General features: G+C 43.4%; 3 protein-coding genes across 5 annotated transcripts in view; 1 reads left to right on the plus strand and 2 right to left on the minus strand.

The window, feature by feature from the left end:
• Window positions 1–1,713: 1,713 nt before the first annotated feature.
• On the plus strand, window positions 1,714–7,767 carry plin2 (perilipin 2). Its single transcript, XM_008435864.3, has 8 exons — window positions 1,714–1,817; window positions 2,012–2,057; window positions 2,312–2,507; window positions 3,186–3,268; window positions 3,432–3,717; window positions 5,867–6,042; window positions 6,143–6,259; window positions 7,079–7,767. The coding sequence occupies exons 2-8, from the start codon at window positions 2,028–2,030 to the stop codon at window positions 7,544–7,546; spliced, it is 1,356 nt and encodes a 451-aa protein (XP_008434086.1). The 5' UTR covers window positions 1,714–1,817; window positions 2,012–2,027; the 3' UTR covers window positions 7,547–7,767.
• A 385-nt stretch (window positions 7,768–8,152) lies between these two features.
• On the minus strand, window positions 8,153–11,124 carry cdca9 (cell division cycle associated 9). Its single transcript, XM_008435867.3, has 11 exons — window positions 10,978–11,124; window positions 10,777–10,898; window positions 10,569–10,700; window positions 10,322–10,362; window positions 10,198–10,249; window positions 10,021–10,088; window positions 9,862–9,929; window positions 9,681–9,776; window positions 9,414–9,495; window positions 8,441–8,527; window positions 8,153–8,342 (listed from the first exon to the last, which is right to left on the minus strand). The coding sequence occupies exons 2-11, from the start codon at window positions 10,880–10,882 to the stop codon at window positions 8,301–8,303; spliced, it is 774 nt and encodes a 257-aa protein (XP_008434089.2). The 5' UTR covers window positions 10,883–10,898; window positions 10,978–11,124; the 3' UTR covers window positions 8,153–8,300.
• Window positions 11,125–12,840: 1,716 nt separating this feature from the next.
• dennd4c (DENN/MADD domain containing 4C) overlaps window positions 12,841–20,281 on the minus strand; it is a 39,007-nt gene continuing 31,566 nt past the window's right edge. For all 3 annotated transcript variants that reach the window (XM_081599002.1, XM_008435868.3, XM_017310555.2), the window contains 13 exons: window positions 20,077–20,208; window positions 18,922–19,988; window positions 18,354–18,546; window positions 18,164–18,261; window positions 17,904–18,079; window positions 17,646–17,804; window positions 17,028–17,226; window positions 16,839–16,949; window positions 16,623–16,760; window positions 16,273–16,390; window positions 15,462–15,618; window positions 15,320–15,384; window positions 12,841–14,758 (listed from right to left, as the gene is read on the minus strand). In XM_081599002.1, the coding sequence (XP_081455128.1) occupies window positions 14,622–14,758; window positions 15,320–15,384; window positions 15,462–15,618; window positions 16,273–16,390; window positions 16,623–16,760; window positions 16,839–16,949; window positions 17,028–17,226; window positions 17,646–17,804; window positions 17,904–18,079; window positions 18,164–18,261; window positions 18,354–18,546; window positions 18,922–19,988; window positions 20,077–20,208 (2,750 nt within the window). In that variant the 3' untranslated portion in view covers window positions 12,841–14,621. The remainder of the gene's footprint in view (window positions 14,759–15,319; window positions 15,385–15,461; window positions 15,619–16,272; window positions 16,391–16,622; window positions 16,761–16,838; window positions 16,950–17,027; window positions 17,227–17,645; window positions 17,805–17,903; window positions 18,080–18,163; window positions 18,262–18,353; window positions 18,547–18,921; window positions 19,989–20,076; window positions 20,209–20,281) is intronic.

The raw sequence follows: 20,281 nt of genomic DNA on the forward strand, positions 1-20,281 counted from the left end.
GTGCTCTGTGAAGGCCACGGATGTTTGCTAAAGAACATTAGTGGACAATTAGCATCACGAAGACCAAAAATATACAGAAGACAAAGGAGAGAAAAATATGTGGAGTGGTTCAAACAGAATCATCTCCCCCCCTAAAACTGTCTTTACTGACCAGACAGAAAAACTGGCTAAAAGAACATCTTTTATCCTGAAGGTCCAAAGAGCCTCTTGTGAACAGCTTAGCACCACAATACATTAAAGATCTGCTGTTGTTGTATCAACCTTCCAGAGCCCTCAGGTCTTCTGGTTCTGCTCTGCATCCCCAGAACCAAACGAGGAGAAGCAGCATTCAGCTTCTATGCATCACAAATCTGGAACAAACTTTCAGAAAACTGTAAAACAGCTGAAACACTGACTTCCTTTAAATCTAGACTAAAAACCCAGCTGTTTAGAGTGGTATTTGAAACGTAATCAATTACAAATTTAATGGCTCTTGACTTAATGTAATGTTTTGATTGTTGATTCTATGTTGCATGACTCTGTTTTTGTGTTTGTTATGATGTAAAGCACTTTGAAATGCCTTGCTGCTGAAATGTGCTCTACAAATAAAATTTGATTGATTACACAAATGCACACCACACTTTTCAGAAGTGTTTTGGTGAAGAAAAAAAAGCATGCATCATGCTTAGGCTATTAGCTGTGTTTGTATGATTCAAACCAGCAATAAATGGGATCACTAGTCTTTACACTATTATTGTTAGTCATAAGAAACACTGTTCACAGAGTATTCTGTCTTAATGCTCTGTATTTGGAGATTTTCGTCTCAAACCTTAGGAAGCTAGTGAGCTCAAACCATGAGAAGAAAATCCCCAGAGGAGAGGTTTCTAGAATCTTACTTATGTAACAGAATCCCAGAATAAAATCATCTGTTACAATTAAAACTCATTCAGGAAGGGAATGAGCTGAGCACCGCCTTGAAAAAGAAAATGTTCAAGAGTTTGGGTCTATTAGAGGTCTAGGAGCAATAAATGTAATAATTGTAGTTGTAAGATATTTCGTTTGATGAAGATTAGGAATATTTGATAGATTTTCAATATGTGGGTCAGCTAAATAGTGTCTGATTTGTGATTCATTTTAATGTCAGAGGAGACAGTGGGCGAGGTAGTGTGTGGGTGGATGGTCGTTTGTCCGGTGTTCCCTGATGACGGACTGGGAACTTATCCAGGGTGGACCCCACTTCTCACGCAATGACTGCTGGAGAGAGGAACCAATCCTCCAAAGTGACACAAAGATGTTAAGACATTTGTACATTTTCATCCATGGATGAAATGTGGTATACCTGCTTGCCCATGGATAGTATCAGAAACTGAATATGCAACTAGGGTATTTTATTTATTTGGCTGTTTATTACATATAACATTAATTTGATTAAAATCATATTTTAAAAATGTATCACATCATTAAATCCCATTTCAACAGGTGTGTGTAAAAATGTAGTAACACCAGTGACTTTGATTTTCAACTTCACAAATAAATCCAATCCAACTTTATTTATAAAGCACTTTAAAACAACCACAGCTGATACAAAGTGCTGTACAGTAAAACACAACATAAAAAATAAAAATAAAAAAAGAACTAAAAAAAAAACAGAAATCCCCCACTACTCTGAACTTCCACCTTCTGTTCGTCACCTTTGTTCTAGAATGATTGCGTCACAGCGCCACGCCTTGTCTCGCGATATTTTTTTTTCCCCAGAGCGAATAAATACAGCAGCCGTTGGTTCGTTCAGGTCATCCGGTGAAGAAAGTGACATTTGTGTTATCTGTCGCCTTTATTCGGTAAGTTGTTTTTTTAAACGCTTTATTGAAAAACAACCCGTTTTTAGCTGTGGTATTTACAAAAGATACCGGAACTACGTTTAATAAACGCTGTACTACGGAAGTAACTGCTTATTCCTGTAATGGTCTTTGTTTTGTTTGCATTTCTTCAGAGGAAAAGTTGTTACAGTAAGTCTAAATATGTGTTCTTGCAGATTTCTGAGAGCAGAAATGGCAGCAGCTGAAGTTATGCCAAATCAGGTGAGTTTGTTAAAGACTGTCGTGATTAATTAGCCTTTCAGCACAGGGTAATTAATACTTCAGGTTGGCATAAAATGAGCACAAGGCTTTTTGGTCTGTAGCAGAGACTGGTGCAAAACAGCGCATCGACATTCACTCTGCATCTCAAACATTAAGCAAAGAAACATCCTCACGTGTTGCATGCACACTAAAAATCTCACTCATTCAGTGTTAAGAAATTGATTTAAATTGTGTTTCTCTGCATTTGCTCACAGAGTGTGGTGGAGAGGGTAACCAGCCTCCCTCTGGTGAGCTCCACCTACAGCCTGGTGTTCAGTGTGTACTCAAACACCAAGGACAACCACCCTTACATCAGGAGTGTGTGCGAGGCTGCGGAGCAAGGGGTCCGCACCATCACCTCTGTGGCGCTCACCACGGCCTCGCCCATCATCGGCAAACTGGAGCCTCAGAGTAAGACAGATTAGAGGACAAGCAGCACATAATGAAACCTTGAGTGTCATTATGTGCTGTTCTGCTGAGTCACGTCGCTAGAATTTGAAACAGGATGGTTAACCCAGACTCCTGACTCTTAATCCAGTTGATCTTTCACCTCATTAAGAGGTTACATAAGTGTTCACAACTCTAGAATTCTTCAGATTTCATATTCAGTTTGGATTCTGTTTTGATGAAACAAGAAAGTGATAAAGATTTAAGTGTTTTTCCAGGATTGGACAGGATTTAGTTACTCCTATTTTTCTTTTTCACAACAGAAGAAATAAAGCATCCCCGCAGCATGATGCAGCCACAACCATGTTTAGCATTATTGGGAATTGGTGCAGTGTTATTTATTCTCCCCATCAAACCTTTTGGGTTTTGGATGCGTTAACTACTAAGAGAAGTTGTTGTACTGGGTTTTTATTTTTGGCACATCAAAGTAAACTGGACTAAAATGCAAATGGAAGCTATGTAACTTTTTGCTTCCATTATGCACCGATTTGTGTTGGTCTACAGTAGAATCCCACTAAAACACATTCAAATCTCTGGTTATAAAGTAGAAAATGTAAAAAATTTAAGGGATGCTCAGGTTATCTCGACTTTCTTTGTTTCAGAAAGTCTCACGATAAATTTTCTCTTTTGTTCCATCTACAGTTGCCATTGCCAATGACCTGGCCTGCAAAGGTTTGGACAAGATTGAGAAAACTCTGCCAATCCTCCATCAGCCCTCTGACCAGGTATGGCAACAAGCCCAGTTGCACAACACTGATGTGAGCTAATCTCCCCCAAAAAAAGCATCGATCATGTTGACCCACGCCTTTTCTTCCATGACCTTCCACTTTTGGCTTCAGTCATTTAAAAAAAATAAAAAAATTCCCCCCATCTCTCCTTTTCCCCCAGATTGTTTCCAGCGCCAAAGATGTCGTAACCACCGCTAAGGATGTTATGACGGGAAAAGTGTCTGGAGCCAAGGGCACCGTCTCCGACACGCTGAGCACCGTGGTGGAAAAGACCCGGGGCGCGGTCCAGGACGGGATGGAGAGGACCAAGGCTGCCGTCAGCGGGAGTGTGAGCACAGTGCTGGACAGCAGAGTGGTGCAGCTGGTCAGCAGCGGCGTGAACACGGCCCTCACTACGTCCGAGAGCCTGGTGGAGCAGTATCTGCCTCTGTCAGAGGAGGAGCTTGGTGAGTGGAAGTTATTGGGTAAATGCTTGGAGAACAACATCCAGACACCTTTATTGATTTATGTTTTGTCACGTTGCAACCAAAAACCTCCATCTTATTGGGATTTTATGTGATGGGCCAGCATGTAAAGTAGTTATGAAGGGGAAAGAAAATTGCAATGTGTGTTTGAGAAGCAAATCAGATGCTCCCATTTGTTATTCTGTCAAAAAAATACCTTGTTGCCATAGTTGCGTATCATAACTGTTCAAAAGTAAAAAACTGAGACCAAAAATCCTTCCAGCTGCACAGCATCCAAAACCAGAGGGAATATAAATGTCCAAACATGTGACGCCTCAACTAAAAAAAAAAAATCTAGTTTATAAAAGGAACTAATGTAACAGAGTAGCCTGCTGAAGTAGCATGCTGCCACCATGAGCAATACAGTTCCAACATTATAAACAACTAAAAAAAAATATTTCAGTTGCATAAAGCTTCATCATGGGTCAGATATTAACAGGCAGCTGAATTTGGTTCCCAAAAAACCAGGCTTATCAGATAAATGCTAATGTGCCTTAGCTGCTCCCCCCCCCCATCGGCAACACAATGAGGAGTGTTGTTGCATATGCAGTGGCTTGTCAGGGTTTCCCCCAGTGTATTATCGGCCTGGCGGCCCGCCATGCTTTACTAGCGCCACCGCCAGGCTTTGTTTTTTTGTCGGTTTTTTTTTAAAGGAAAATAAAAAATATCGCCTTTTTTTAAGCCGGATTGCAAGTGTTTCTGTTGCTCCGAGCGTTTCACCATCAGAGCAGATTTATTCCTAAAAGAAAATATGTTTATAGTTTATGCATTTAAAGCCGGACCAATCACACCGCTGGGCCTCTGCGCGTCGCCTCGCGCGCTGCATCAGCTGGATGTCTAAAGTTTACCTCAGCGCGGATCCCACGCTCCTTTCACTCGAACTGGACACAGGCTGACCGCTATGGATATTTACATCAACCCCCTGTGAGGAATTATGATTAGTTATGAGGAGTTATTGATCAAGGTAAAAGTTTAAACCCACCGTGTTAGATCTGGTTGCGCAGCTCTACATGAACCGCAGCAATAACTTGTAGTCGCGCTTTCAGAGGTGCTTTGAGGTGAGAATGATGTATATTTGTGAACAAAACATTATGCGGCGTTTACATCTCAACACGCTGCCCAGCGTTTGGCCCCGTCTTCCCTGTAAAGTTTAGGTCTGTGTTCCCGGTTAGCCGGTGCGTTAGTGGTTAACGACCCAGTGCTAATCACTCATCGTGCAGGTTTAACCCGGTGAGGAACTTTCGTGCTCTCCTCGCAGTCACGCATCACGCTGATTTTATATTATTTTATTATTACTAGTATTATTTTTCCGGTTACACTAAGCACCAAACCGTATCAAATGTTTTGCCCACCGAGTCAGACAGTTGATGCACGCGGCCACCGGACATCTGAGAAACTCGTCCAGAAACTCGACCAACCAAAATAGTTTCTGTGTCCCCTTGTTAAAAACTCAGACACGAAATGAAAGCGCTACTAAAGCCACATTAGCAGCATTGAATTAAATCTCCCATTTGTTGTGCATCTCTGTGCAGTGCAGCGGATTACCACATCATGCAGGGCCGGTCCAGGGGTGTATCAGGCCTGGAGCAGAATGATTTAGGGGCCCCTTTTGTTGCTAAAAACATCAGCATCTCTAAGATTTAGTGAAATCTAGGACAGTGGGAGTAGTTTAACTGGCAAACCTAAAAAGCAATAAATTAAAAAAAATTTAGCAGCAATGATAATCTCAATAAACAAATGTTACATTGATATATCTGTGGTCTGTGTTAAAATATTAGCATTTATGGGGCCCCTGAAGCTCTGGGGGCCTGATGGAGCCGCTGACTTAATTTGGATTTAACAGAAGTGGACATAATTGATAATTATTTTAATTGTATTTTTTGATTAGTTGTTTTTAAGACTAGTTGTGGGTTTATATAGCAGTTCACTGACAATGTTTTCCCAATAACATAATTACCCAGTGATATTTTTACTTTTATTGCCTACTTAACATCTTTTAATTAAAAAAAAAACGGTGGAACGTTTTCTGGGGGAAACCCTGCTTGTGGCACCTAAATATAATGTGTTCTTGTTTTCCCTCGCCTCGTGTCAGAGCTGGAGGCTAAAGCCGCGAAAGGCTTCGATAATAAAGAGAGCTACTACGTCCGCCTGGGCTGCCTGTCCACCAAGCTGAGGAAGAGAGCGTACACCAGGGCCGTGGCCAGGATACAGGAGGGCAAGGAGCGCAGCATGGGGTTCATCTCCGAGCTCAACTCCACTGTTGACCTGGTGGGACTTTAACACTTAATACTACAAGAATCGATGTAAATTACTCCCTTAAAGTGTGAAAAAAATGCAGATTCTAAAATTAAATCTTTCCTCTTTCTAGATGGAATACGGCAGAAAGAACATCAACAACGCTAACCAGATGGTGAACGACAAGCTGAACTCATTGGTCCCGTGGAAATCCGGTAGTCCGACCCAGGAGAATGGTTACCATGCGGAGGTAATTCACAGAGGAAGCCAACCAATTAGGATCCTTGTTTTGATTTGAACAAATTCCCCTTCAGTTTAACCAAATCCAGCCAGGTGGCTAACAGTTGGAGCCTTGAGGAAGAACACATTTATCCTGCTTGGCTTCTCACCACATTAGGACTTCATGTAAAAGCTTTACGGATAATTAATGAAACTCTCAGTGTCCTGGCCACGTCTTGCATGAAACCACTTATTATGCTGCGCAAGAGCTTTGGTTGCATCATGAGGGTTTACTAGTCGTTCCAAGAGGATTTAGGTCCAGAACGGGAGGCAGAGCCAACTCCCTCAGAGCCTTTAAATCTAACTTGTTGGAAAAGGCTTTCCGTTTAATTAAAGCCACTAAAATATATTGCCACACCCTCGTAAAGACATGTGAAAATATAAATTACTCTTTTATTGGAGTAACATAATCTAACTGGGAAAATAACATTTAGTGAGATGAAAAAAAAATGTTTTAGTGTATTGATAGCATTATTTGTTGTGGGATTGGGTAAAAACAATACAACGTATTTTCTTTAAAGAAATGCTTTCAAATTTTAGATGTTTTTACATTTTTAGTATAATTCTTGAGTTTTTGCAGTTAAAATTATTTTGGGGCCAAAACATTTCTGCCTCGGATGTTAACTGCTTCTGCAGCAGTTTTTTCTTCATATCAGTTTAACATTTGGTTTCATGACTGGTTCTCATATGCTAGTTATACATTTTGCAAATATGTGTTGTAGGTTTTACTTCGAGGCAGTTATTATAAAACTGATGAAAGACCAAACCAAAAATTATGTTCTCGCTGCAGGTGATCGAGTCTCGCACCTTGGCCCTCGCTCGTTCCCTCACCCAGCAGCTGCAGACCACCTGCCTCGTTCTGGTCTCCGGCCTGAAGGGACTCCCCAACCACATCCAGCAGGAGGCGCTGTCCCTCAGCCATTCGGCAGCACAGATGTACAACGGTTTCAGCCGAGCCAAGGTGCTGGGAGAGCTGCCGGACAGCGTGCTAACCGGCACCAGGGTCCAGCTGGGCAAGATGAAGGAGTCCCTGGACAACGTCATGGATTACCTGGTCAACAACACGCCGCTCAACTGGCTGGTCGGTCCCTTCTACCCGCGAATGAGCATCCACACCGAGTCGTCCGCAGCCAGCAGCAGCAAACAACCAGAGAACAAAAACTCCCCGTTCACTCAGCCGCAAACCGAGGAGCCTATGGAGGTGGAGATGGAGTCACTACATTCCCAACAACAGTTCACTCCAGATTCAGACAGCTGAAGTCATTTCACTACAAAGTCCCCAATTAGCGCTAAATGCTTGACGTCTGAGTACGGAGGTAAAGCAAACTGCACTGTTGCTTTTTTTATTGCAAAAGTTTCTCTGTGATCTTTTTGTCCCCCCCTCACATTAATGTCTTTATTTTCCAAGCCTTTGGATTTAACTTGACTAATGCTAATGCTGTTTAAGCCTTTAGAAAATAAACTGGAACTATAAACTTTGTTTTTCCACTCGTCATTTTAAAACTTTTAAGCCTATGCCAGTGAAACTGAACATTTAAACAGTCATATAGCTGACCAATACGTCGTGTTACGTCACTTATCAGGGGATGTCACTCAGATTTCATCGATACAAGAGAGCCTGCAGGTTTAGATGCAGCTGATGGTCCCCGCAGCATGACATTACTGCTACCTTGCATTATTATACAAATAATCAGACATTTAGTTCATTTCACATTCAAAAATGCAGCACAGCTTTTATGCAGCCCGTTTCTGCGCACAATTTCCCCAGACAGCCAATTTGAAAGCAAAGATTTTCATAACTACTAGCTACTCGTTTTTAAAAGACCTTGCAGGACATTTAGGAGAAAGAAAGATTTCATAATCGTACTGTATCACCAGTAAACTTTATTAGATAAAAAAGCAAACTATGACATTTATATTTCTTAATATCACACATTATAGTCAACTGTGCACAGACTTCAGATTAAAAAAAAAAAAAAAGTCAAGCCCAGCAGGCTGGTCCAGGTCAAATATCACTGGATGTGACTGTGCTGCGCTAAATACTCCATCAGACTCTGAAATTCCCAAATCCAGGAAGAATGAATGATTACTACTATTGCACAAGGTTTTAATTCACTCAACGTGGAAATGCTGTAAAAAAGAAAGAGCTCACCTTAAGCTTCTGAATCTGGCACCAAGCTACATCATCGAGCGTCTCCAAGTTGATTTTATCCTTTGTCTCTTCAGAAAACATCAACATCTAGAAAGAAGGAACAACTTTACATGTTAAATTCAAATTTCAAAAGAATCACATTTTAAACTATAATCTGAAATGGCATTAAACCTCTGCAGGTTAAAAATAGATTTAAACATTTTAAAAACCAAAACTACTGGGGAGTTTCATGTCCCTCAGTTTATACTGAAATCTCCAAAAACAGCATGTTGAGGTAGCTCTGCTACATTAGTTCTGATTAGTTTCACTTAAGTTTCATCAACCCTTACATTAATAGAAAGACCAACAGCAACAAGTAGCCTGGATTCAAGTGCAACAAGACGTTAAGTTACACTTTTTCTTCCTCTACAGCACTAGTGTCAAACTCTTATTTCTGGCCACATAAAAACCATGAACATACTCAAAGGGCAAAACTTATTGATAAAACTACCTCTTAAGCTGTTAAAATATGAATAAATAAGCCTCTCTGCATTTGACGAGTCCTTAAAGTTAAAAAACTTTTCACATCAATTTAATTTGGTAGAACACAGATAAAAGTTGCTTTAATTTGATTGATAAATTGATTTAGGTACACAACTGAAGACTCTTCGTGTCTGTTTAAGAGTCTAAAGGGCCACATAAAAAACTTATGGTGGGCCAGATTTGGCCCCTGGGCCTCGAGTTTGACACATGTGCTCTACAGCATTGTTTTCCAATCCTCATCTTCAAGGGCCCACCGTCCTCAATATCTCTCTGCTCCAATATGTCTGAGGCAAATGATTGCATCATCTCCTCCACAAAGAGGCCCATTAATCACCCATTTATCCAAGTCCAAGTGTGTGAAGTCAGAGATACACAGAAAACATGAAGTAGGCGAGTCCCAGGATTGAGAAACACTGCTCTACAGCTGCAAGTAACAAACATGCACCTTTACCTGTCCCTGCGCTGTCGTCACGGTGATGTAGGCTGCAGATCCGGCCACTGAACCAGACAGCTCACCAGCAGACAGAACCGACCTGTAACAAATGGATACATAATCCTCAAGTTCCCAATAATCTCATTTTGACTGTTATTTTGTTGTAAAAACATTCGCATCTCGGGCTTCTCCGTCTTACAGACCCATAGCTTATTATTATTAGAACCCAGTAAAGCTCATCAGTGGCAGGTGACTTTTCCTGCGGTATAGACAATAAGGACAGACCTGAGATTAGGCGCTTTCTGTTTCTGTTCTGGCCGATCGGCAGTTTTGCGACTCGCCAAATGGCTCTGGGTTCGTTTGGCCGTCGCAGGAGACGCCCTGTAGGAAAAAGCAGCACATGCAACTCCTTGACCTTCGGTCTCAATCTGGTTTCGACGACCTCACACAGACATTCGGGTCTTACCTGAGGTTTCCAGTGCTGTTGCTGGTAGCTATGGTTCTATTTCTTTTTATGCCTGCTGTTTTGCCACCCTAGCACACAAAAACAGCAGCGAAAAAAAAAAAAAGAATGAAAACCCCCGTTTTGAATCACCGTTTTTACGTCAAACGGTTCGCGCGTCACCTTTGGATTCCTGGCAGAAGACCTCTGGACTGTGGTGGACAACGCTGGAGCAGAATCGGTTGATTTTACTTTGAAAATGAAAAAGCGCAAAAAAAAAATAAAAAATCACAAAATAAAAATACAGCAAAATGCAGCAGCTAGTGGAATATCAGATGCATAAAGAGAACAAGCAATTACCTGGACCCCTGGGGACTCGCTTGAGGGGCTGAGCCATTTCACGGGATTCATTCTGCAGAAAAAAAAGATTTATCTATATAATAAATCTTTTTCTATAAAGCATAGAGGGAAGAAATGGACTCACCTGAATGGCTATAGACACATCACTGGCTGAGGGGTCCTCCTCTATCACAGAAGAAAAAAACCCATAAAACAGCAATTTTGCATGTATTTTTTTTTTTTGCTACCAAACAATCAAAAATAAAGTCCTCGTCTTTATAAGTTTGGAGAATTGCAGGAACTTGAACAGAATTGTTCAGCTACATCTGCATCAATTTCAAGTATATTTTTTATTTTTTTTAATAAGATCACGCGCAAACTCAAATTCTTACGGCTGATCAGATCCCCTACGAGAGCATTTTGAAGAGAAGGAGGCATTTTCATCAGCTCCACTTTAAACACTTTGTCAACTGTTGCCAGCAGACTCTCCAGTTTGGACTCCAAGTGCCTCATGCGGTCCTGTGCTAAAAAGGAATAAAAAAAATAATAATAAAAGTGATGTTCCAGCTTGGTGTTTAACACCTTTCCCCCCCCATCTACCTTCTTTCTCAATCTGTTGGATAAAAAGTCTATTCCGTCGCATTTCCCGACTCAGCTGGTGTTTGTTCTCAGTATTTGCTTCAATTTCCGCCCGTCGTTGTGACATTTTGTGTCCTTTTCCTCTTAGAAGTAAAAAAAATTAAAATAAGAAAGAAAGAAAGAAAGAAACAAACACCCAAAGCCAACGCCAGGAATACACACCTGTGACTCCAGTTGATTTAATTAAGGGGTGTGTTCAATTTCAAGAGCCGATTCGCCGCGTCCTTCTTCAACCACGAAAACCGGAAGTCACCTCAGTATATCTCCTGTTGCCTAGCAACTATAACGACGCTCAATCTGGTAAAAAAAAAAAAAAAAAAAAGGCGCTGGAAATCTTACTTAGCTTTTTTTAATCACTACTCATTTAATTATTTTTAAATAATTACAGGAGTTAATTCTTTTTTTATTTATGCAAAAGATTATGAACACAAATTTGCTTATTTTTTTGTACCGACAGATTTTAATATTTAGATGGCTTGAATAATTTGACGTAACAAAAGCCTGTAGCTGGGGGGGAATTAGCATACTATCACCATGTTTCGTTGTTCTATGCAAAACTCCTGTACGTTTTGTTTTCTGCTGCTTATTTATAGACGTAGCATTCATTTGACATCCAGGTTCAGAAATATTATGTCAGCTCCTCAGAAATTTCAGTGACGCCAATGTTGTGCAATTTCTTTAATGTTTATATGGTATGCTGGAGAAGAAATCACAGTTTTCTGCATCAGTACTAACATTTTGCTTTTTTCATAATTTCCACAATTTGCTTTGGCATACTTCATATTAACTACAGTCCAAATCTCAAATAATAGTGATCCATTCCTCTCTTATTTAAGCCTCATCAGTTTGTGAATTTAAGTTCAAATGTATCGACAGTAGCTTGACACTGTCAGTTCTGAATCCTGCAGGGAAATACACAGATTATTCCCAATCTGAGCTTTGATTGTTGGAAGAAGTCCTTCTTGGAACCCCTTTGGATCCCCCAGACAACGCCGTGCTCTCTGGCAGGATTGTGAGTAAGCCCACTCTCTTGGATGAGAAGCAACCCCACACAAAGTGCATCAGGAGGCTGCGCTGTTGGCGCAACACACAACGTGGTTTTTCCAGATGTTGCAAAAAAAAAAAAAAAAAGTAAGTGAGTGAGTGGCTCTGAGAAAATAACTTGGCACCATTCTTCTGTATTAAGGTATTTATGGGACAAATCGATGTATGCACTTTTGCTGGTGTCTTGAGAGAAATGCAACTGGAGTTGTGAAATTGGCCATTTTTCCCTGACCTTCTCAAATATCTCAGACTGAGGCAATGAAGAGTGCTGTGGAATTTATGCTAGCGGTTGTTTGCTGCTGTGCAGATGTCTTCAAAGTCGAGGTTCCTCTTTGTGCTGCTGGATGAGTTGGTAAAGAAAGCTGCAGGGTGAAGGCTGCAGCTATCTTTGTGTGATTTATCAGTTAAAGTTCTTAAAGAGAACTCAAAAATATTCAAAAAGTAAAAATGTGACATTTTGTGGAGATAGTTGGACTAATTTGAACCCGCTGTATTGAAAATTGGCAGAACACTGGACATTGAGGACTGGAGCTTTGTTTTCAATCCAGTTACAGTGAAAAGGAAACGGAACTGCTGCAGTCTGACGTCACTTCAAAATAAGAGCATGAATATAAAAGTTGACATGAAGTTTTTATTTCTGTCCATAACCAAAGCTACAACTCAGATGATAAACTTTGCTCAACTGAAAGTTTACAAAACAGTCTAGCAAATTAGCGCTTCCTAATTTATCTGTAAGAAATAATTTATGGAAAGCCACATACGCCAAATGTTTTCAAACAGAAATATTGGACAGATGGAGGGATAAATGAAAGAGGGATGGATGGAAAGACTGATATAGATGAATCGCTTTGGGATCTTTTAATCATCAGCAATAATATATAATTTGTGGAAAATTTTGCAGGAAATGTGTGTGAAAAGTAAAAAAAAAAAAAAAAAAAAGTAGGAACCATAGCATTCACAAAAACACATCTTTGTTTCCAATCAGTTCACAAATTCATTTATTGCAGCGCTTTTAAGGACAGACATTCATTTTCTTTCCACAGGATGGTAAGAGATCACTTTCATTTATTTTAAAAAAAAAAGTCTCTGTACAACCAAGAAAAACTAATTTACATAGTTAGTACAGGATGGAACCCCTTAAACTTACATTTAAAGGGAACAGGATGCTGTTAGTTATAAAAAAAATTCTACATTACCAATCCGTCTGCAATCCAAATGTGAATAATACAAAAATAAATAATCGAGAATTTTTTTATCTGTTTTTTTGTGTGTTTGCTCTACGATGTGGCTTAATCTTACCGTCACAATGGGTTAAGTTCAGATCTCACTCTAAAGCAGTGCAAATGGAATATTTTACACGATTTCTTCTGTACAAGTCAAGCTCCCAACTCGGATCTAAAAATAGTTCAATCTAAGTCCCCGTTTCCCAACAGGTCATCACAGCACTAATCTGATTTACGTCGTGCTTCAGCATTCAGTGGAATGTCGCCTCGGAGACTTCTGGCAGAGCGTCAGCAGGAAATCAACAAGTTCTGGTCTCTGCAGCTACGTTCAAAAAAGGGGACCGACCGGGCCGACTAAAATGACGTCCAGTCTGTGTGTGATAAGAGCGCCTGGCGGGAGAATTCGTCTCATCACGGCGGCAAACTTCAAATGACTTCATTTAAATGTGGCGTGACAGACCAGCAGAAAGACGCGCATATATGTTAAGTAGAAGAAAAAGGATGCACAGCTGTAATTGAATACCAACGCAGCAATTTACAGAGTTTCGTTTACAAAAAGAATATTTTGAAAAACCCATGCACCATTTTCCTTCCACTTCTCAATTATGGACTACTTTATGTAAAAAGTACAAAGAGTGTGAAAACTTTTGAAATTCATTAAATTTTTACTTTAGAAAGACGTGACGGCTTTATTATTTGATGCAGGAAAGAGAGAATGCCCCAACTACATATCAGCTCCACCACAATAAAGCCTGAAGGAGCAACTAGTGCAGCTAGTCCTTGTAAGAAAAAAAAAAAAAAAAGGCAGATATTAAAAGCAAACCGAGCTGCTGTTTAGCTTTGCTTGCGTTAGCATGGCTGTGTTGCTTGGGGATCAGTAGTGTGGCACTCCTGCGTTCAGGAGTCGGGTGTTGTTGCGGAGATCGGTACTGGTAAGACGAGCTCCCGGCTGCAGGGCGATCTGGAATGTTGTGAATCCGTTTTAGTGATTGGTACTTAGTGATTGTCCGTAGCCTCGGTCACTGAAACAAACACGAGCTTGTTTATTTACACTTCGACGTCTCCAGGATTCATTAAGACTCGGAAGGAACAAAAACAACAACAACAACAACAAAAAGGCAACTCTGGTTTCAGATTTCTCACTTGAATGAAAAATATGTGCAAACAGGTGGTATGTGTGTTATTGTCTGCTTTTAGAAAGTGCAAATACAGAACAGTCTGGTCCTGCACTCTGGGACGTATCCGTCTCGTCTGACCTGATCTGGGAGAACTTACAGGACAGAGGAAGTGACTGTGGCGCGGGCAGACAAAACATTCTGTTAGGTAACGAGTATTTATGAATACTCACGTCGTCCCGGGAGGCAAAAAAAAACCAAACAAAAAAAAAACATTTCCAACCCGAAAGCCACGGCTTGAAAACAAACAAACAAAAAAAACAGCTTTAAAGTACCATATTCAGCAAAGGGAGAGGCTTAAAAAGTTCGCTGTTCCCCTCTGCTGCAGATGACCAGTGAGAACGCTACGAGATGCAACCGTTGTTCAGATGAAGGGGGCGCCGAAACATTTCAGACACGACTGGACGCTGGCGCTGGGCGGGCGGTCCATGCGGTGCAGAGACTTGAGCTGCTCCGGGCTCAGCTGGTCGTAGGCCTGCCGGTACTCCCTGTCGAAGGCCTCTGCAGGAGGCAAAGCAGCAAAATCAGTGACGTTTCTTCAAACCCCCCCACCTTTGATTCATGTACATTTTTCTTTTTTTTTTTTTTTTGGAATGGGGAAAAATAAATGCTACAAAAATATTTGAAATAAAAGGTATTCATAAAATGTTTTTAACTTCTTCTCTACCTTAAGAACAGGTTTTCTTGGGATATAACTGCATTTATGGATGCATTGTATTTAATGAATCGCTGCAACATGTGACCTACATGCTCCCTGTTGATCAACCAGTAACGTAATTATTTATATAAAAAGTATTATGCTAATGTAATTAGCGAAAACATTTTGTTACATTACTGAAAAGCTTCAATGTTATTATATTCAAAATGGCAAAAAATATTAGACTATTGGCATGCACATTGTTAAATAAATATACCATGAGATTCTTTTTCCCCCTTATTAAATATACTCAAATCAAAAGCTGGGTTTTTATAAAGTAAGGCTTTCAATGTCAGCTAAAAGCTACATCTGATGTGATTCAGTTAACGGAAAGTAAAACTCATTAGTCTGTAGTCGTCACTCACCTATGTCAATGTTCTCGCGTCCCAAAGCCACCAGCGAGAGAAACAGAATTTCCCTATAAATGCTCCTGAGAAAAATTCAGAGGAGAAAGTTAGCGCATCAGCAAACAAACAAACCTTCAAACAGAAAAGCGACGAGGCTGACCTCTGCCGTGTGACGCCGTCTGGACGGCGTTTGATCTCCCGCAGCAGCAGGTTGATGGGACCGTAGACGTCGTTGGTCTGGATGTTTCTAACGACGGTGTTGAGGAGGGTCCGGATCTCCTGGTGATCTGTTGGGGCTAACGTCCCCTTTTTCTCCACTAGGAGCAACAAACAGGGAACAGACTCAGCTCTGACCTCTTCTGATCATGCAGGAAATTAAAGGAGAAATAGTTTTTTTTTTTATTTGTCTCTGAAAGGTCTTCATATTGGTGCAAATACCCAGTTAGAATTTCCTTGACTGTGTGAATTTAGATGGGACCCAAAATGTAAAATTCACATTTTGCACGTCTTTGCCTTAAATGTGCTGGGACAGCACCATCACCTAGCAACCCAAGCGTAGCTCCAGCACATTTGGTCAGCTGGGTTTACCGCAGTACGTGCTGTTCACTGGCTGCTGGAAAAGACAAGTGATTTGTTGTTGACTTACCATTAAGAAACCACTTGCTGCATTCTTGTTGGATGTGCGGGAGGCTCTACTAATGCTTTTTAAAGATGTACGGTTGTACAATTGCACATATATTTGCAGCCATTTTCATGGGCAAGTGTAAACATCGAGTTGGGGGGTGTGGCCTGCAGCAGCTTATTTGGATTTAAAGTGACAGGCGGCCCTAAAACAGCTCATAAAAATCTCACCGTCTAAGAATGATTTTGTGTAGCCCATAGACCTGCCCTAACCTGTTCAAGGAAGCATTAGTAAGCGGTTATGTTTTGGTGCCCTCTAGTGGAAGCAGTAAATATCTGCATGCACTCACAGAAGGTCCTCCAGAGGAGGTAGAGCGGTTCCTCGGGTTCCTGGTGCAGGTTGATGTTGTCCCACAGCAGCTGGACGAAGACGTGTTTACTATCCTGAGACAGCGACGTCAGGGGGAGCTGCAGAAACCACAGCTTATTACTCTTTATTATTTAAACCACAAACATTATTTTTTAGGGATTTTCCTCACTCTCATAACCCTCCATAAAATCCAGGGTAAGTCACTTCTACTTAGCTGTGCAGCGACACGTGTTAAACTTTTAAAATATGACAAAGTTAAAGGGTTTTGAATACTTTAAGGCTTAGTGTGGTTAAACTGTGAGAGTGAATTCGCAGCAGCTTGTTTTGAACCTGGACTCCGTTGTTGCAGTGTTCAGAGGTCAGGATGAGGCCCGGCAGGTGAGATGGGAGGTCCAGGCGGCGGAAGTACCACACCAGGTTCCAGAAAATAATTGGATGCTGACTGAGGAACTTGTGGGTGTAGATGACCTGGACAGAGAACATCCCGTTTTAGTACATAGTGTCGTTTCACGATGGACGACGCGTGAAAAGAGATTTTATTTGCACCTGGTCTCCTTCGTTCTCCAACAGGGTCTCCAGCTCCTTGCGCAGGACCAGAGGGCTCAGGTACGGGACGGACACCGGCTTGGGATTTGGACGTTTTTTGCCGATGCCATCCTGACAAACGCAAAGAATCTGACCAATCGGTTCCAGTGCAGACGCGACTTTCGGCTGTGTGTCTTAATAATCACTGACCGACACTTCGTGCAGGCTGCAGGGCAGGCTGGTGGTGGAGACGCCGTGTCCGGGCCTCAGGGTGTAGTCCAGGCTCTGCAGCGGACCTCCGACGCTGTTGCTGCGCGTCAGCGACGTCCCGCTGCTTCGCTCCTGCTTCCCTGCTGCCGGGTGCACCAGCAGGCCCAGGGGGTCCGACTGGACCGGCTCCGGAACCAGACTGGACAAGGCACGAAGAACAAGAGGAGTCAGGGGAGGGGGGCTATGAGGAACGGCAGCCGTCTTCCACAGAGCTCCTCTAGTTTTGAATTACATAATTACTGCGTCAATGCACAACAGATGTTTCTCCTGAAGTCTAAGTGCAAAAAAACACAAGATGGATGGATGAAGGAGAGATGTACGGACATAAAATGAAGGCTGGATGGACAAAATGAAGAACGGATGAATAAGTTTAGGGTTGGATTGACCGACAAAGGACAGATGAACACGAATGGACAAACTGACAGAGGGACATGGGGATAAATGGACAGACAGATGGACATGACATGGTCCAGTTTCCGCACTAAAATCCCACAACATGTTAACATCTGCAGGTTTAACACCCACAGCTTCATGGACGACCTTCACATTTCGCCGTACCTCTTATGAACTGCGGGACGATTGTCCGGCGTCTCCTTCGTCTCCTCCTCTGAGAAAGTGATGAGGTCAGGAGTCTTTATGTCGGCCAAGCTGCTGGCGGTGGGCTGAGTGCTGCTGCTGTGAATGCTTTCTCCTGATGCACTCGGATTCATATAAAAACTGAAAGCAGAAAAGTGAAAAGTTCAACCTTTGGCTCTACGTTCAAGCAGAAGTAGAAGCGTTGTCCTGCGGGGGCTTGGGGGGGGGGGGGGGTCGTACTCGGGGGTCATGCGGAGGTCGTGAAACTCCACGTGCAGCAGCGGGAGGAAGGCCGTCCGGCAGAATGGACAGTTGGTGTTCAGGTTGGAGTCGTCCGCCGTCCAGCCTGCCATGATCTCCTCGTCGTACACCAGAGCCTCGCAGGAGCGGCACTGGGAGCAGCTGGACATCAGCACCTGATGGCGGGAACATTTAGCCGTTACTCCAGAGAACGAAGCGTTTACTTAAAAGAGACGGGTGCGTTTCTGTGGAGGCCGGACCTCCAGAGCGCAGTTCTGGTAGATGCTGGAGGAGGAGGCGTGGTGGGAGGAGCCTTGCTCAGAGTCGGGGCCCCGGCCAGCACGTCCCGGAGTTGCATCTGCAGCCACAAACACACGGCGTCGGCATAAACCTTCCGAATCAACCGAACGGATCTGCATTTCGCCATCGTTTCTACGGAGCCGTGCTCACGCGTCTGCTGCGTCCCTCGGCCCGTGTCGCTGCTGCCGCTGCTGCTGCCCAGGCTGGTGCTGCTCTGGTTCAGGCCATTGGCGACCAGACCGGAGACGGTTCTCTTCTCGGGACTCTCGTCCAAATCATGTGAAGACAACATGTGTTCATCCAGACGGCCTGGGAAACCGCCGGCGCCCTGAGGCTGCTCATCCTGCCACCAAAAGCCAAAATTAAGACGCTTTTTTCAGGTTGCAGTTAGGAGAAAAAATACGTTTGATGGATTACAATTTTGTCTAATATCTAGTTTTGCTTTGATAACAACCATTATAAAACAGCAATAAAACTATTCCCAGGTTTAGACTTCCTTGTTGTGAATGGTGAGATGATTTACTCGCTACATGTGAAGGAAGCGTCACAATGAAACTATCAAAACCAAAAGAAATGAGTATGGAGTTTGCATTTTAAACCATTTTTAACATCTTTTTTTTTTTTTTTTTAAAGAAATAGCAAAATTAGTGCAGCTAGTATTCAGAGGCTCCCAATCTAGATTAAATACCAAAGAAGAAGATTGTTTTCTGGGACTCACCTCGTCATCTGAGTAAGTAAAGGCTGACGCCATGGCCCCCCACATTTTACTGCCCACATTCGCCGCGTGCTTCATGCTGGACTTCAGCACATCAATTTTGGCTCCCGACAGCAAGGAGTCCATTTTGATGCCCGAAAAGGTGTTGATGACGGATCCCAGCGATCCGGCCTGCGAGGACTTAACCAGCGCCGTGAGCGAGGAGGACTTGGGGGCGGGGCTCGCCGTAGCGCTCGCTGACGTTTTCGTCTTCACGGCGAAAGTCTTGGAGCGAGTGACGGTCTTCGGGCTGCGTTTGGGCGTGTCGGCCGGCGAGCTGCCGGCGCTTTTGACCGGAGGGGCGGGGAGGCTGGCCCTCCGCTCCTGTGGCTTCTCGGGCTGGTTCCCGTCGGAGGCGTCCCCCAGGCCCTGCTGCAGCTCCATGCTGGAGGACTTCGACCCCAGTGGGCTCCTCAGACTCATGTACATTTCGATTTCCTCGGCCAGGTTGCGGGACACAACGGTGGGCACGGAGCGCGGGGGATCCTGGCTGCTAACGGACGCCGATTCTTCATTCGCCGACACCATGAGGGAAAGCGGGTCGGCCCCCGCCTCCACGTCGGCCCTCTCCAGCGTGGCCACTCGCGCACCGGACTCCTCCTCGTTCGACTCCGTCTGCTTCCCCTCTCTTTTCTCCTTCTTGACCTCGGTAGCCTTCACCTTTGTCTCCTCATCTTCAACGTCTCCTTTGGCCTCCTCCTTTGAAGGGTTTTTATCCTCCCCTGGCTCTTCCTCCAGGTCTTCGAAAAGCGCTTTGGACTTGCTGTGCGGCGGCGGACTCTGAGTCCCCGAGAGTGCTGCGGCGAGGATGCGGGCGTCCGCACCCATCTGGCTGGCCATGTGGTCCACGCCTTGCTCCAGGAGCATCCCAGCGCGGGTTTCGGCGCTGAAACTGCAGCTGCGCTCCGAGAAGGCTTTCTGCCGCTGATGCTGGGACTGCGGCGGTGCGTCCCCGGCTGCCAGCGAGGCGTCGGGATCTGGCAGCGACACGCTGTCCGTCTTACTGAGACTCCGGAACAGCTTCCCGGGTTCTATAGGGTTGCAAACAATTTAAAATTGCGACAATTAAAATCACTTCATGGCTTCATAGGTTGAAATAGTTCACAAAAGCTGACTTACTGGTTTCCCTGCCACCATCAAAGCTTCCAGTGGAGAGCCTAACAATGCTGGGGATGGGTGAGGGGACATCGACAGGACTGAGGGGCTCTGCCACGGCCACTGCACTGTCCACTGAGCCTGCAATGTCGCCACCTGGAGGCAAAAACAAACACTGACGGGTCATGCTGCGTTCCAGTTGGAGTCGGAACTGAGACATTCTGGCATC

This window comes from Poecilia reticulata, chromosome 18, assembly GCF_904066995.2.
Source record: "Poecilia reticulata chromosome 18, P_reticulata-male-v2, whole genome shotgun sequence".
Lineage (NCBI taxonomy): Eukaryota > Metazoa > Chordata > Actinopteri > Cyprinodontiformes > Poeciliidae > Poecilia > Poecilia reticulata.

Coding starts and splice junctions, on each gene's coding strand:
- cdca9 (XM_008435867.3), bottom strand. CDS start 10,882: ATGTCACAACGACGGGCGGAAATTGAAGCAAATACTGAGAACAAACAC. Junction 10,363..10,568: donor CGTAGGGGATCTGATCAGCC/GTAAGAATTTGA, acceptor CTTCTGTGATAG/AGGAGGACCCCTCAGCCAGT. Junction 9,777..9,861: donor AACAGCACTGGAAACCTCAG/GTAAGACCCGAA, acceptor TTTTTCCTACAG/GGCGTCTCCTGCGACGGCCA.
- plin2 (XM_008435864.3), top strand. CDS start 2,028: ATGGCAGCAGCTGAAGTTATGCCAAATCAG. Junction 2,508..3,185: donor CGGCAAACTGGAGCCTCAGA/GTAAGACAGATT, acceptor TTCCATCTACAG/TTGCCATTGCCAATGACCTG. Junction 3,718..5,866: donor TCTGTCAGAGGAGGAGCTTG/GTGAGTGGAAGT, acceptor GCCTCGTGTCAG/AGCTGGAGGCTAAAGCCGCG.